The sequence below is a fragment of the Argiope bruennichi genome, chromosome 10, assembly GCF_947563725.1.
Source record: "Argiope bruennichi chromosome 10, qqArgBrue1.1, whole genome shotgun sequence".
NCBI classification, from domain to species: Eukaryota; Metazoa; Arthropoda; class Arachnida; order Araneae; family Araneidae; genus Argiope; species Argiope bruennichi.
The window spans coordinates 88729063-88746304 of record NC_079160.1 but is presented as its reverse complement, the minus strand read 5'-3'; the positions used below and the strand labels follow the sequence as shown (position 1 = coordinate 88746304).

At 28.4% G+C, this 17242-nt stretch overlaps 1 protein-coding gene across 1 annotated transcript; it reads left to right on the top strand.

Moving 5' to 3' along the window:
- Nucleotides 1–21: 21 nt before the first annotated feature.
- Nucleotides 22–4794, top strand: LOC129988881 (ubiquitin-related modifier 1-like). The gene is made up of 5 exons (XM_056097161.1): nt 22–105; nt 705–775; nt 1710–1791; nt 1872–1920; nt 4650–4794. The coding sequence occupies exons 1-5, from the start codon at nt 83–85 to the stop codon at nt 4716–4718; spliced, it is 294 nt and encodes a 97-aa protein (XP_055953136.1). The 5' UTR covers nt 22–82; the 3' UTR covers nt 4719–4794.
- Nucleotides 4795–17242: the final 12448 nt, after the last annotated feature.

Genomic DNA, 17242 nt, shown 5'->3' with positions numbered 1-17242 from the left:
TGCAACTGAACAATTATAGTTTGAAAGCGGCACATGTGCTTGTTGTTTACATTTCTTTATATTTATACATATTTGTCAAGTGATGGATATTAATCTTAAATTTAGGTAAACTGGAAAACAAATTAATTTTTTTAAAAATAAATTGATTTTTCGTTTATAAATATGTTGTAATACAAACGATAAAAAAGGAACTTAAACGTTATTGTTAAATTTTAAATATGGTTCACTCCGAAGAAATTTGAATTCTTTAATTAATTAATTTTTTTTTGTAAAATTTTTTCATTTATTAGATTATTCTTATTTGAATCATGTATTGTTGAATATGATTTAACTTCTTTTTTATTTTTAGTTTAATATTAAAATCAAATAACAAAAATCGCGCCAAGGGTGACCGTACAGTAAATCTGATCCTACAGTTTTGCTCTTAATCGACATACACAATGGTATTAAATGCTTTTGAATTTTTTCAAAATCCAACTTTATTTAATCAACAAACAAATTATTTTCAGATTTTTTTGTTGCTAAAATTTATGTCTTATTAAATAATCATTCATATAAAAAATTTTATTATTAAATGCTAAACAATCAGGATTTATTAAATAATCTTCAATTTACAATAAATAAATGAAATCATATTTCATCTCTTTGAATTTCTATACCTTCCAAAATTCAATACCTTCAGATCTTTCACTCTTATTTTTCAGTGGTGGATTAGAACTGCTTTTTAAAAATCAAAAGGACTACAGTGTTAAACTTCCTGATTCAAATGAAAAATGTAAGTGGTATTTTAATGCTTTGTTTTGTATCCTACTATAAATATTTAATACAGCAAAATTAATAATTCAGATCTTATTTATTCTACATATCTTTTGTAAAGTATAGGGCATAAGTTATCCATGCATTGAAATAATTATTTAAAAATATTTTTTTTTCTTATGTTTGATGTCTATCTAATTGTTTATCTAGTTTTACATAATAACCTTATTCTGCCTATTTGATTCAGAGAAATTTTTAATTTATTAAGTAGTTTGAAATTATAAGGTATTATTCTATAATTAAAATAAAAGATAATGTCTTCTTAATTTTACATGTTAATCTAATTTTTATTTTCTCATTTATGCTGAGTATATCCAATATTTTATTAATTTTAAATATTCATTATAAAGAAAGAATTTAGTAATTATTTTCAAAAATTGTTGCAAATAAGCCATTATAATCTATTGCAACTTGGAAAAATTAAATTTCTCAGTTCTTTTTAAATTGTGTAAATATATTATATAATATTTATATTTTATTGAATTCTCACTCACTCTCTATATATATAAGTGAAAAAGAGATCTGATTGTGACATTATCAAAATTATTAAATCATTCTTTTCATAATTATTGTATAGCTCAAATTGATTACAAATAAAAATTATTTTGAGTGTTAAGTTCTCGTAATATAGTAAAAGATAAGTGCAGTGAGAATTTAACTGTTTTGCTTAAGTTGGATAAAAATAATTTTTAAATTATTAATAATTGTACAAACATCATATTTTCTGCATTTTCTAAGAATCGTTAATTGCAATAATATTCTGTATATTAAATTGGGAAAAGGTAGTAGAAAATGACAGTTATTTTCTTTTTCATCTTCTTTCAAGAAATATATCATTTATTTGAAATTTGGAATGTTTATGTGCAAATGTATAAAATCGGATGTATTTCTAGGGATAATGAAATCTCTCATAGCATGGGTCAAAGAAAACTTGCTGCAGGAGAGGCCAGAATTGTTCATTCAAGGAGAAACTGTGTAAATGAGCATTTATTATTTTCTTTGAACATATGAATCCATTAATTCTCATAGTTATAAAAATACATCTTTTATTTCAGACGTCCAGGTATACTTGTTTTAGTCAATGACTCCGACTGGGAACTTCTGGTAAGTAAATTTTCCTTCTTGATTTTATAAATGAACTTAATTTTTCATATCTTGTGGTATTTTCAATATCATGTACAAAAGTTTATTGTATTTTTAATGCAAATTTTCTATTTATCTGTTCATTTAACATAAAATTTTGATGACTATTTTTTCTGTCAAAAATCTAGATATTAAGAATGCCAAAATTGCTTATTTGGGTAATTGCTTGTTTGTTCTTAATTCTTTCAAACTGAATTATGTTTAAATAATTAATATAAATGATTGACTTGGGACATGAAGAAGAACATGGTTTATACTAAACTATTAATAAAAGTTTTTGAAATTCAAAAAGAAAAAATTCTCTAAATGGGAACAGCATTTTACATATGCAGTAGAAACCCAATTATTTAAGTTGATTGGGACTATATTCATATCAGATATTTGGAAACTTAATTTTTTAAAAAAGCAAACTAACTTTTAATTCATGGCTTCTTTTTATGTTATGGTTTTCAAAACTATTTATTTGAAATTATAAAAAAAAAAAGTTTGCAAATATTACTAACATTTAGCATTATACATATAAAAATTTTAATAAACAAATACATACTAACATTTTAACAAACTGCTATTTTTGTTATCAAACTTCTTTTAAGAGAATATGCTGGCTTCACTAGTTTTTTTCCCTCTCTTAATCCCTCAATATTTAATTAAGGTTGTTTTAAAAAAAATTTAACCCTTTTCATAATATGAAATTTGCTAATACATTTACAGAACCACTTTTTTCCAGCATGCAAATACATGGAACTTTGATTTCAGAATGAAATTCTATTTGATTTTTCCAAATTATTCTGAGAATTTTAAAATATTACATCCCAGGGTACAATCTTTTATATATCTAGAGGTCTGGCTGATTGAAATTCTATTGTACACGAACTTTCTGTGATAAATAACTTACATCCAGTAACAGTTGCTAAAAGTTTTTTTTAGCATATTTAACAATGACGTATATGTAAGTGATTTAGCTTAGGAAAAGTTTACATATGTTATAAGTTGTAAATTTTTTTTTATGCATCATGCTACGATGGGATTTAATGTCATATTTCCATATGCCCAATAATATATATATATATATATATATATATATATATATATATATATATATATATATATATATATATATATATATATATATATATATATATATATATATATATATATATTATTGGGCATAGGGAAATATGATTTTTATATATATTAAAGTTGCAGTGTATGTTTATATACATGTTACTTAAGTTTGATTAAGCAGTGAAGACATTGTTCAAAAATTATATTTGCTCATAATTATTCAAAGTTAGAAATTAATTTTAAGAACTTTTCAGAATTATTTGATTAAGTTAGACAAAATTAAATAGAAAATTATCTGTTAAATGAATAAATATATATCTAATTCTCTCAAATAAGTGTACATCTTATCTAATTGGATTTTTTAAAAATAAATTATCCTTTTTTTTATTTTTTATTTATTTATTTATTTTGGTAGAATTGTTTTTAAGAATATATTAAGGATTAGAGACTTCAGACTTCTTTATTCCTTATTTTTAGCATATAGACTATATCAGAAAAAAGGTGAAATTTTATTAAATACTTGAATTTTCTTCTCTTTTTTAATTTCATTTTTTCTTTCTTGGTATTTATTGCATTCCTCTACATTGAAAAAACATTAATTATGCATAATATTGGAACTTATGTATAGAATTTGCATGCAAATTGCATACAATGGCAATCAAATTATTCAACCATATTGAGGTTGAGTTTGACATAATCTAATCAAAAGAGAATTATAAAAAGACCCATATGGAACATAATGCACTATAACAGTTTTGTCCATCTCTTTTGTCTTGCATTATGGTGGATAAAATAAATTTGCTGCCAATTCAAATTCTCTTAATTCAAAAAGTTTCTGATATCACTGCACATGTTTTAAAAGAGCAAGGAAAATTCTTTAAGAGGACATCACTTTCATCTGGACACCTGGATTTAAAGCTGAGATATAAGAGCTAAAACCTTGATGAAATGCAGAATCCAATGGTGCCAAAAATCTTCAATATTGATAACTTCAAATACTGTTCTATCTACAATCTGTCAAATTTTCCAAAAACTTGTTTGTTTCAAAAAATTGTCCAAAACTTAAGATAAACCATAATAGTATTGTAGTTCAGGGAGGAATTTAATCTTTTGTTTACAATAGATACATCTGTGAAATCGGTATTCAGTGAAATAAACTTTCGTCAAAAAGTTGGCAAATGAAAGAATATTGTCTGTTGGTTTGGATAATGGAATATATGCAAATCCACCAGTATAAATGCATTTGAATATGAAATTGTCTGTTGATTTATTTCCATTGTTTATAGCTTAAAAGAAATAGTTTAAAAGTACCATTTCTTTTAAGAAATGGTACTTTTTATTTTATTTGGCTTTAAAGTTCTGTTTCTTGAACCCTTTTAAAATATCAAGTGGACAGAATTAAAATTAGGAACAACAATGGTTCCTTGTAAGTTTTTTTTTAATTCTAAAAATATGTAATTAAGAAATTAAATATGTTTAGTTCTCTGTTACTTTGACATCTTTTTCTTAGCACTACTTAAAAATTATTTTTAAAATGTTATTAGTATGAATTCTATTATAATTAAATTGCTTGAATTTGGTTGTTATGAATTTGTTTTCAGTTTTAATTTTCATTGTTTTTATAGGGTGAGCTGAATTATGAAATTCAGCCGGGAGATACTATTCTTTTCATATCTACTCTTCATGGTGGTTAATGTATGTTAGAAAAATTTTAAGAATTTGTAATGAAATCATATACTTTTTATTTGTGTTGTACATATTTATTTAAATAAAAAAAAATATTATTTTGTTGTTTATTGCAGTTGCACTTTCACATTTTAATATTTTTTTAATTATGGTATATATATATATATATATATATATATTTCAAATAAGAAATTAGTTCTTCAAAGTATGTAACTGTGTTCGAAATGACATTTTTGAAAAAACACTCTAAAATAATAATGTTTTTGGATTAAAAAGGAAACGAAAAAATATCTATGAAACCAAAATATACCAATTAAGTGACAAAAGTTTTTTAAAAATTGAAAGAAATTACTTTTTTTTTTTTTTTTTTTTTTTGAAGGGGCAGGGCCCTTAAAAGTGGTATAAAGCAAACATCTTCCAGTTTAGAGGATTATCAAATTATTTGCTTAAAATTTTGTAGATAGCATAAGAAATATTTTATCATGATTCTGAAAAAAAAAAAAAAAAAACCGTATTTCTATGGGTTCTGTAAATATTGGATTTCAAATAATAAATAGCATAACGTTTCTACATTTTGAAGCATTAAAACAGCTATAACTATTTCTAAATGAATAGTTTACTTATTCTTTACTTCAGGAACTACAAAACATATTGAGAAATTATTATACCGAATTTGAACAAAATATATGCAATAGATTTTAATTTACGATGTTTTTCATCAGAAAAAGCTACTAAAAATATATAATAGAATTAAAACGTATGTTAATGCTAATATAAAAATTAGATTCTTAACTTTCACTTTCAAACTATTGCTATGTAAAAATTATTGTGAATATTCTTAAATAACATTATTTTGAATTGGATTTTTACTTTCTCATGTGCAAAATATAAAGCAAGAAATTATTATAATCGTCGAAAAAATTCAAACTCTGTATTTTGATGATTCTTCGTGTTTCAAACCTCATTCCGTCGGAAATATATATTTTTGGAATTATGTCTGTCTGTAAATAATTTTCAGTTTATTAAAATTATTTTTAACAATAATTTAAAAACACTTTGAATTGGATGGTTGAAACTTTATATGTGATCTATACACTTAATTTGCAGATTTATAACAAATTTTTAAGAAATTCCTTTCAGAAAAAGTTTGGATATGCAACTACATGTGAACACGAAAGCTACAAAATTTAAGGACCTAGATGAATAAGGTGGCCTTGTGGTAAGATCTTGGCTTCGGAACCGGAGGGTTACCTTTGGTTCGAGACCCGCTTCCACCGAAGAACCGTAATGTAAGCGGGTATAGCGCACGTTAAATCCGTCGGGGCCAAACGTACACCCGCTGATGTGATGTGGAAGTTTGGAGATGGGGATACAACCTCAGATATCGTCCTCGTCATCTGACCGCGGTTCAAAATGACGAGATACTTCCCAAAACAGTCCTAGCTTTGCTTTAAAACGGAACATTGATATAATTATACTATACCTAGATGAATAAAATTTAGAACAAATATTTACAGTCGAAAGTATAAATTCACATCAAATGCTGTAGCAAATTCGACAGGGGTTTTGCCATCTGTCGGTCTGTACTTTCGCATGCATGCTAGTGCGGCAACTCAAACAGTAATGTTTTAAATAAATATACTATTTGGTATGGGATTTTGTTTACTAAAATTGTAACTCTGTGCCATTTATTTGGTATAAGTCGGCTGAGAAAAGACATATACGGTTTTGTTCATTAAGCTACTAAACACAAAAATCATTTACTTGTATCAAAAAACAAGGTCTGAGCCATTGCGACGGTCAAGGTCTTACCCTAGGCCCAAAATCTTATGGAAGGAGAGGAGGTTTGCATAAAATTATGGGTCGAAGCGTATTAGAGAGCATGCGCGAAAATTCAAAGGAGACCACTCGCAATAGTTTGTATTTTAAATCTCCAGAATTTTAACATTAATATTAATCTCTTATCCATTGCAGTTGGAAGCAAAATACAATAGGTCTTTTGGAAATATTATGGAATCGGACAGGAGAAGAATAAGAATTCAATAATAATAATAAAATGGATCTAAAATTGAATACGGCTAGAGAATTATTAAATTTTTTGCTTTCTCGTATGCGAAGTATAGAAGTATAATCGTCAAAAATTCGAACTCGGAAATTTTGACGAATCTCCAGATCGAAATGTCCCCAGAGTCCGAAAAACACATTTTTGTCATTATGTCCAATTTCGAACGTGATAACTCAAAAATATTTTGAGTAAGGCGGATGAAATTGGCCACATAGACTTACGATCAAATGTGTAGATTCCCCACAAATTTTCAACGAAACCCATCCTCAGAAAGTCTGGCTGTTCGAGAACAAAAGAATTCAATAACTATAAAATGCAAAGAGCTAGGTAGATAAATTTTAATATACAGGTTTTGCATCTAAAATATAGTTTTTTTTTTCAAATTTTGAACCAAATCTATGAAATGCTTGAACGTCTGTCGGTCTGTACTTTCGCATCCCTATAAAAGCAATAATTCATAAACGGAGTGATTTAAATCAATGAAATTCCCGTACAATGACAACCGTAATTCCCTGTCAAATTTTTGTGTCAATTGGCCTGCAAAAAAGGCACCCAAAATACATATTCTTTCAATAGATTTAGTAAAGATTATTGATATACGCTGAAGAATTATATTTCGTAACTATTGTTCATCAGTGCCATGCAAAGTATTCGTTGTCTTACTCAAGGTCCATAATTTTATGCGGGGTTAGAGGAATAAAACAATGAATCGAAAGTATGCGATAAAGTTTAGGGGAGACTACTCTTGCTGTATTTAGATTAAAATGGCAGTAAAATTTCTTTAATATTTAATAATTTTAATAAATAATACATTAGGATTATAGACAGTATATATAAATATTATGTAAATAAAAAATTCAAAACACTAAAGAAAAAATTTGACTTTGAAATCCTCTGGACTCATCAATAAAATATTAAAGTGCCTTTATCGGAATGTCTACTATCATTGTCTTGGGCAGTTACCTAATCAGTGCTAAATTGGCATCTTATAATTTTGGGTCCCCAACCCCTTTTGATAACATATTTGAAGGGTTGATTTTCTTTAAAAGAATAGTTTTAAGAGGAGGGGACAAAATATATTTATTTATGTTAACCCTTTAAAGGGCCATTTTTTTCTAGTCATATTATGTTAAATGATTTTTAAGCTTGAAATTAGAATAAGAAAAGGGATTCATTTAGCTTATTAGATAAATTTAATTTGGTTAATTAATTAATTTGGTTAATTAATAATTAAGTAACAAATCAAGACGCATCATTTTGTGTGAGATAAAGAACTGAAGCATCTAAGTTTCTGTCTTTCTAAAAAAAATTGTCAGAACTTATGCCAAGCTACATAATTTCATACAAAGATTGATAAATTTGGTAGGAAGCATACTTCCCACGGCCTTAGAAAGAGTTAAAGATAAAAAAATTCAAAAGTTTGTCTAATTAATTGTTTTAGCATAGGAATAAAATGTTAAACCTTCTATAACGTGGCAAGCGGGTTATAATTGTTCCTGCTGCCATGGCAACAAAACTTTTGCGCGATTATGAGACTTTTCAAAAACGAATATAATGAAGAGGCAATAAAGAAATGCCAAGTAGCTCTTTTTCATTTTGTAAAGATCCTCTGTTTAACTTGCAATTTTCATTTCTTTTTGGTGAAGCTAGGTATAAAGGCTGAATTAATGAGTGCTGATCTGCTGACACATCTTTATGCTTTTTCACTGTCAGCTGTAAGTTTAATCCCTAACCGACGACATTACTATTATCTTCTAGATTTAATTCTTGGTAATGGTTCCGAAATCGAATATCATGTTGGTTTAGTAGACGTTTTTAATCAAATTCCGGAAGAAAAAACATTATTAAATTGGAATCCTTGGAAGGGTATTTATTTTTAATATTTTGAAATGGTGTGATATTCATTTTTATTCTGTAATATTTCCGGTAGTTATCGGGAAAATGTCAGAACTTCGCTTAATTATTAATTAATTAAAATTTCGAAAGCTTGCCTCGAGATGTACATTTTACATTTCCGCCCTCTCTTATTTTATTTTAGACATTTTACTTCTCTTTGTCAGATATATTTCATGTGAATGTCTTAAATATCGCATTTTAGGAATGAAATACTGCTGAGAGACATATCCTACTTTGAGAGATATAGTAGGCGAACCGTTTCATACCAAAGTTTTCTCTAATGATTTTTATACATTTAACATCTCTTTTCATTTTATATAATTTTTATTTTCTCGTATGCAAAGTATATAAAGAGAAAGTATTGTAATCATAAAAAAAAAAAATATATCGAAATTGGGATTTTGACGGATCTGCACGTCCCGTGAATCCGAAAAGCACAATTCTGAAACTGCATCAGTCTGTCTGTGAAAGCGTTAACTAAAAAATTGTTTGCAAAACCAAATGAGATTTGGAAACACCAAATTTGTAAATTTTTTTTTAAATCAAACTTTGAACTAAATTCAATCACAGGAAATCTGTTCGTCTAATTGTTCGAGTAAAGATGAACACAATACTACAAAACGCAAAGAACTAAATAATTAAAATTTGGCATAAATATTTAGCATTTAATGTATAAATCCGTATCAGACTTTGAATTAAACCCATCAATGAATTGATTTTCTCTAACGATTTTTATACATTTAACATCTCTTTTCATTTTATATAATTTTTATTTTCTCGTATGCAAAGTATATAAAGAGAAAGTATTGTAATCATAAAAAAAAAAAAAAAAAAATCGAAATTGGGATTTTGACGGATCTGCACGTCCCGTGAATCCGAAAAGCACAATTCTGGAATTGCATCAGTCTGTCTGTGAAAGCGTTAACTAAAAAATTGTTTGCAAAACCGAATGAGATTTGGAAACACCAAATTTGTAAATTTTTTTTTAAATCAAACTTTGAACTAAATTCAATCACAGGAAATCTGTTCGTCTAATTGTTCGAGTAAAGATGAACACAATACTACAAAACGCAAAGAACTAAATAATTAAAATTTGGCATAAATATTTAGCATTTAATGTATAAATCCGTATCAGACTTTGAATTAAACCCATCAATGAATTGATTTTCTCTAACGATTTTTATACATTTAACATCACTTTTCATTTTATATAATTTTTATTTTCTCGTATGCAAAGTATATAAAGAGAAAGTATTGTAATCATAAAAAAAAAAAAAAAAAAATCGAAATTGGGATTTTGACGGATTTGCACGTCCCGTGAATCCGAAAAGCACAATTCTGGAATTGCATCAGTCTGTCTGTGAAAGCGTTAACTAAAAAATTGTTTGCAAAACCGAATGAGATTTGGAAACACCAAATTTGTAAATTTTTTTTAAATCAAACTTTGAACTAAATTCAATCACAGGAAATCTGTTCGTCTAATTGTTCGAGTAAAGATGAACACAATACTACAAAACGCAAAGAACTAAATAATTAAAATTTGGCATAAATATTTAGCATTTAATGTATAAATCCGTATCAGACTTTGAATTAAACCCATCAATGAATTGATTTTCTCTAACGATTTTTATACATTTAACATCACTTTTCATTTTATATAATTTTTATTTTCTCGTATGCAAAGTATATAAAGAGAAAATATTGTAATCATAAAAAAAAAAAAAAAAAAAAAAAAAAATCGAAATTGGGATTTTGACGGACCTACACGTCCCGTGAATCCGAAAAGCACAATTCTGGAATTGCATCAGTCTGTCTGTGAAAGCGTTAACTAAAAAATACTACAAAACGCAAAGAACTAAATAGTTAAAATTTGGCATAAATATTTAGCATTTAATGTATAAATCCGTATCAGACTTTGAATTAAACCCATCAATGAATTGATTTTCTGCTTGTCTGTGCTTTCGCCTTCATAACACAACAGCGCAATATCTTAAGTAAACGAAATTTGGAATGTGATCTTATTAATGCTATATTCCGTTTGATTTGAATGGATTGGGAAAACAAACTTATAAAAAATGAATATACAGTTTACTTTACTAAGATGCACTGAATAACTCATGTGCAGGATATTGAAAATAAAAATTTGAGCATTGGCAAGGCGCTCATGAAATTTCTAAAGGTCCACAAATCCATGCTGGGTTAAGGAGATAACACCTTTATTTAGAAAGTATATAAGAAAATTTCAGAGAGAGAGAGACAATTCCCACTGTCCCATTCCACTATTTTTAGCAATTAATATTTATAACCTACATTTGACGTTTAAACAGTACTGGCCATTGTGCTATGAAATGTAAATCAATTAATTATTTTTTAAGGCTGATAGCTTCTACTACATAAGCGATTAATTTCTAGTATATTCTTGATGGAAAATGGATACATTTTCTTTTTTATTTCTAGTATTTATTTTTATATTTGAATTTTGTATTTGTATTATATTTTAAAATATGTCTACTCGAAACAGCGGGGGAAACTAACAAATCGCATACATTCGTAAAGCGGATATTACTGTATTTATTTTTTAATCGACAGGTAGAAAATTATTTTAAAAAGCGAAGGTAAACCACAAAAACATATAGAAACTGTGAGTGAATTTTTAGCAAAGCTGTAAAATATACTTACAGTTATTAATCTGCTTATTTCTTTCCATGTTTTTCTTCGTTAATAGACTTCGAATAGGAAGTTCCACTGAATTTTATCCAAGTAAAACTGATTATCGTTCCTACCACTGCATAATTATTTTGCATCTTTCATTTGTGATCGAATAAGTATTTTTTTTTTTTTTTTTCCTTTTATAGCATTTTATTTCTTTCTATACACTTACCATCTTTGCCAGACGGCAACGGTTTCAAAAGTGACAACCGATTTATAAACATTTCTATCTCAACGGTTTTGTGGTTAATCATTAAAACCGCAATTCTAACGAACAAATTACAGAGGGAATTACGTTTTACAAGCACGCACAGTCATGACCTAAAAGTGGCGGGCTTCATTTATTCCCGTCTTATTTTTTTATATATATCTAAAAACTGCCTGCCATTTTTTTTTTTTTTTCAATTCTTTCGGAGCTTGATTTGATTTGAATGATGCCTATTCTTAAGTCTTAGTATTAATCGTCTCTGTACCAACTAATGAAACTTTTTTTCAGTCGTTTGATTTCCGCATATAATTTAATAAGTGGTTGTAATTTAATTTAAGTTACTAATACCTTTATGATATTTTCATCTTTCTATAATATATAGTTCATAGTTCAAACGGTTCATAATATTGAATTCAATGATAGAAGCTATTTAAAAGATATCTTAATGCTATTCAGAGTTGGTTCGAGAATACCTATTTCTTTATCTATACTTATAATAAAACTCGATGTGTGTTGTCGCTGTACAGGCCAGATCGTTTGATCTGCAGCTAATAAATTTGATACATGTATACCTTGGACGTCGGGAATGTGCACCTGGGGTCCCTTTTTCTGAATTTTTAATCATAATTTTAATTATTAATTAAAAGCTAACTTTCCCGCCAAAAAAAATCATTTCTCCACCGCCAAATAAGTAAAGCTTCAGTTTTCCCCAAGCTAATGAGGTTAGGCTTAACACCTTTCAACCGATTATTTCAATCAATTCTGTTTATTTTCTTAATGTTTGATGCAATTAAAATTAAACATTGTTAATTAATCGATCTTTCAGATTCCTTTTGAAATACTTTTGAATTGAAATAAAACTGAATAAAGGAAATTAAAAGTTTCTAATCTGCATAGAGTTACCCCAACTGGCTTAGAAAACTTCACGCATTTGCGCTACCATAACTGGCGTTGAAAATTCACGCACGCGCATTGTGTTCTGATTGTCGACAACTATTTTCAACGGATGCGGACTTGATTTAAATTATTTTTAGGTTAGTTGTATGCTTTTGAAATTAAATTTTATTCATGTTAGTTATATATTTTTTGTATATGCTTAAAGTTTTAAGCACATCGTTTTTTAAGTAGGTTTTTTTTACCAGTTTTCGACCGATTATTTTAAACGATTCTGTTTATTTTCTTAGTGTTTGATGCATTTAAAATTAAACATTGTTAATTAAATCGATCTGCTCATGATGAATCTGAGAAAATTTTGTTGACAAATTCTTGAGATATTACATAAATTAAAAAAGATTTTCTTTAGTGCCCATTAGGTTTAAATGCTCAGTGACTCTATTTTCAGTAATCATATTATAAAAAAATGCTTCGTTTCAGTAAAAAATATTTTTTAATTGCAGATTAATAATTTTTACTTTAATTTAAAGCATAAATTCTACGGGAGTTAACAGAAAATTAGAGAGATACATATTAAGTTGTGACTGAAGGCCTTTATATATTATGAGTGAATTATACGATTATCAAAATTTGAAGTTTTAACGAGCATTAAGATTGGCGAACCGGCTGGTTGCCAAAGGCGGCTAGTACAAAATAAAACTAAAATCCTGCAATCATTATAAATCATTCCTACGTATTCATATATACAGCGACATATATGGTTTCATATAAATAAGCAATGATATAAGAATTGCCGATTTTTTTAATGAAAATTATAACATTTTAACTGTAGAAAAAAAGGTGGGGTAATATTTTACATTGACTCTTATTTTAAAAATAAATAATACAAAAACGTTATTAATAATTTTGGCTTTCTTACGCTACCGAGACATGAAACTACAAAGAATGAAGTGTTATTTCATGTTATGAATAGCTGAAACTAACTCCTGTGTCCTCCTCCTAATTTGACTAAATGTTTAATACTGCTTTGCATCAAAGAATTATGTTTATGTCGGGAGAAATTTCTTGAAATATGTTATAAAATACTTACATTTATATGTGATTGCATAAAATAAATAGAAAAAGACATCTATGAACAATAATAGACCAATTAAGAAGAAAAAATTTTTTTGTAAATCAGAAGGATTTTTTGAGGGGGTGGGCCTAAAAGCTGTTGTGAAGCAAAAGCCTTATATTTTGGAAGTTTATCAAACTATTTATTCCAAATTTTGCAGATAAAAAAATATATTACCCATTTCTGAACCAAGAAATCATCTGCATTTCTATCTAATCTTTAAATATTGTTCTCCAATTGATAAATAACATGACATTTTCTATTCTTATCTCATTATAAGACGTTAAAACAACTGTAAAAAGGCAACAACTTTTTAAATAAACAGAGTGTTTATTCCGTTATCCAGTAACTGCAGAAAAAAAAGAATGTGAAATTGTTTCACTGACTTTTTTATTCAAAAATATTCAATAGAGTTTGATTTTATAAGATTTCTCATTAGAAATATTCCGGAAATTTAAAATTTTAGACAATAGATGTAAAGTAGCATTAAAATATAAGTTATACATAATAAAAATGAATGTAACTTTCCAAAGAATGGGCATAGGAACCAAATTCAAATGATTTTAGAAAGAAGACAGTTCTGAAAGTAATAGTATTGAAAATAAATTCAGTATTTTTGCCGATAATCGACTTTTTAATGTAGTCACTTATCTTAAGGCAATTTAAGGCTGATGCATAGAAAGTAATAACTCAAAACTCTTATCAGAATCGATTAAACTTGTCCTTTATTATAGACTAGCCGCCTTTGGCGACCATCTGGTTCGCCGGGATTAACAAATTTTCAGTTAAATATTTTATGTAATTTCAGTCCCTTAATAGCTTCGTTAGCAAAATATTTTTGAGTTTCAAATTGTGATAGTCATATACCATTATAGAATCTTAAGCCTTTCTGTTCATTTTACTATACGGTTTCCTCTAATTTTCTGCCAGCTCCTGTAAAATTTGAATTTCAAATTAAAATAGAAATTATTAAACTTCAGTTAATATAAAAACATTCTTTGCTGAAGTTGTTTTAAAAAAAATATAAATACAGAAAACTGAATCATAGAACATTGAAGTCTTAAGTGCACTACAGAATAATTTATGCAATATCTCAAAGAATTATTCACTAAAAGTTTTCTATTATATCATAATTTTCAGTTTTTAGTATTACTTTCAAAAGGATTTAAATGACATAAATAATAATATTTAAAATTTATTCCGGTCAAAAAATAAACTTCAAAAAATTATGAAATCTAAATAATATAAAGACTTTCGATCCTAAGGAATTGTATTTTGCGAAATATTCTTGGCATTCCAATTCTTTTTTCTTTGATAAATCTTCGAATGAATTATAAATGTTTCGAATATTGCAATTTTCAAACAACCAATATTTTCATGATCTTAGACAGGTAAGCCATGGTGAAAACTCGATTACTACAAACGTAAAGAGCCAGGTAAATAAAACTGGTGTGCAGGTTTAGCATCTAAAATGTAGATTCTTATTAAATTTTGAACCAAATCTTTCATTAAGTTGACTGTCGTTCGATCTATATTTTCGCATGCTAGGATTAATCGCCAAATACCACGCCAAGGATCACACGATAGATTCATTAAAAATGCTAAATTCACGCCAAAGGTTAATATTTCGTAACTATTTAAGACAATGCCATGCAAGTCTTTCTCTGGGATAACACCTTTATTAGAGTTTGCGAGAGAGTTTTGGGGTTGCTCTCTCTCTCTCTCTTTTTTTTCTCTTGCTGGTTTGAGAAATGTAATCTGGACACACGGATGTCACTTTAATCGAGAAAGGAGCATTAATACTTAGAAAGATCTCTTTTGGAATGATAAAAATACATTCTTCGTACAAGAAACTCATAATTAGAGGTAATTTTTTAAATAAATAAATGTGTAATGTCGCATTTTAGAAGCTCTCTAACTGGTTCCATTTTGTTCAAAAGTAGACTAAATGTTAAGACTAAGTATATTATGTTAGATGTTAATGTTAAGATTAATGTATTAACTAAGTATATTTGTGCCTAGTAATTTGTAACTAAGTATATTTGTGTCAAATTTGGTGACTCAGGGTTAAGAAATTTTTCCTTTGTAATACCTATAAAGTGACTCACGCTTTTAAATTCATGTCCATAAATTAAGGATAATTCAGAGTAAAGCGGAAATCGAACTCTAAAATACATATATCACACGTAAAATGACTACATACATCTTCAAATGCAAATTGCAGGAAGCCACCAGATGACACCGATAGTACATCACAATGACGAGAGTGTAAGAGAGTGATGTATAAGGGATGCAGGAAAAAAAGTAAAAATGTTTGCAAGCGCTTTATAAGCCTTTCAGTGCATTAACCGCATAGTTATGATAAAAAAGGACGCATTTGGATGATTTTTTACGTAGTAGAATTATCGGCCGTCTGGAATGTGGGCGTAACCAGCTGGAAGCGTCCAGAGTGTCATCTCCAGGCTTTGGCAATGATCACCCACTGGTACAACAGTTTCAATTCAGTCCGCGTACAGACGCTTAGGGCAGATTGGACAATGCTAGGCAGGACGCTAGGGCAGATGTGTTCCACTTACTGCAACTCACTGTCGCCTGTGTCTAGCCTAGATTAGAGAGCATGCCTTGTGGACACCGCAACAGTGGGCTTTTGTGATGTTTTCTGACAAGTCCAGGTTTAGCTTGCCGTCTGATTCTAGCCGGACTTTCATATGAAGAGCGCCAGATACCTGTTATCACCAAGAGAATATCATTGAATGATACCTTTACGGCGGTGCAGGATTAATCGTTTGGGGAAGAATTATTCTGGGTTCCAGAAATGACCTGCGTGTTCAAATTGGAACCATGACAGGCCAAATCTATCGGGACGTCATTCTGGAACAACATGTACATTTGTTTCGGGGCGCCATGGGCGCAGAATTTGTGTTTATGGATGACAACGCCCGTCCTCACCGTGTAAACATCGTAAACGAATGCCTTCTATCGGAGGATATCACCCGTATGGACTGGCCAGCATTCTCACCGGACTTGAATCCAGTAGAGCATGTGTGGGACATGCTTCGCCCGCAACCACCTCCTACATGTCTACCGGAACTTCGGAGAGCATTGCTTGGTGAGTGGCATAATATTCCCCAAGATCAAGTCGATAATTTGATATTCAGCATGCATAGGCGTTATATGGACTGCATTGCATCGTGTGGGAGACATACTATGTATTAACCATCATACCAACCATGAAATATTGGTTTTTGTTACTAGTTTTTTTGTAATTTGCTCCAGGGAGGAAAAAATCGCAATTTTTATTAATGATATCAAGCATATAGCATCTTTTTTGCTCTTTACCTTTTGTTTAATAAATAGGCTTTGCAAATAAGTCACATTTGTTTTGTTTCTGACTCTTTCTTTTCCTGAACTTGCATTTTCCTTAATTTATGGACATGAGTGTATTATTATTAGACACGAGATTAAAAATCTATTCTTTTTTTTTAATAACCGAGATAAATTATCAAAGATATGAAGAATCGTGAGTTCGAGTCCAGCAACCAATCGAATCGCTTTGATGAATGTCAGGTATGAATTTCAATTAAATAGTTTATATGCAACATAATATTAATAACCTCCTCAGTAAAATATTTGTAATCATCAAAAT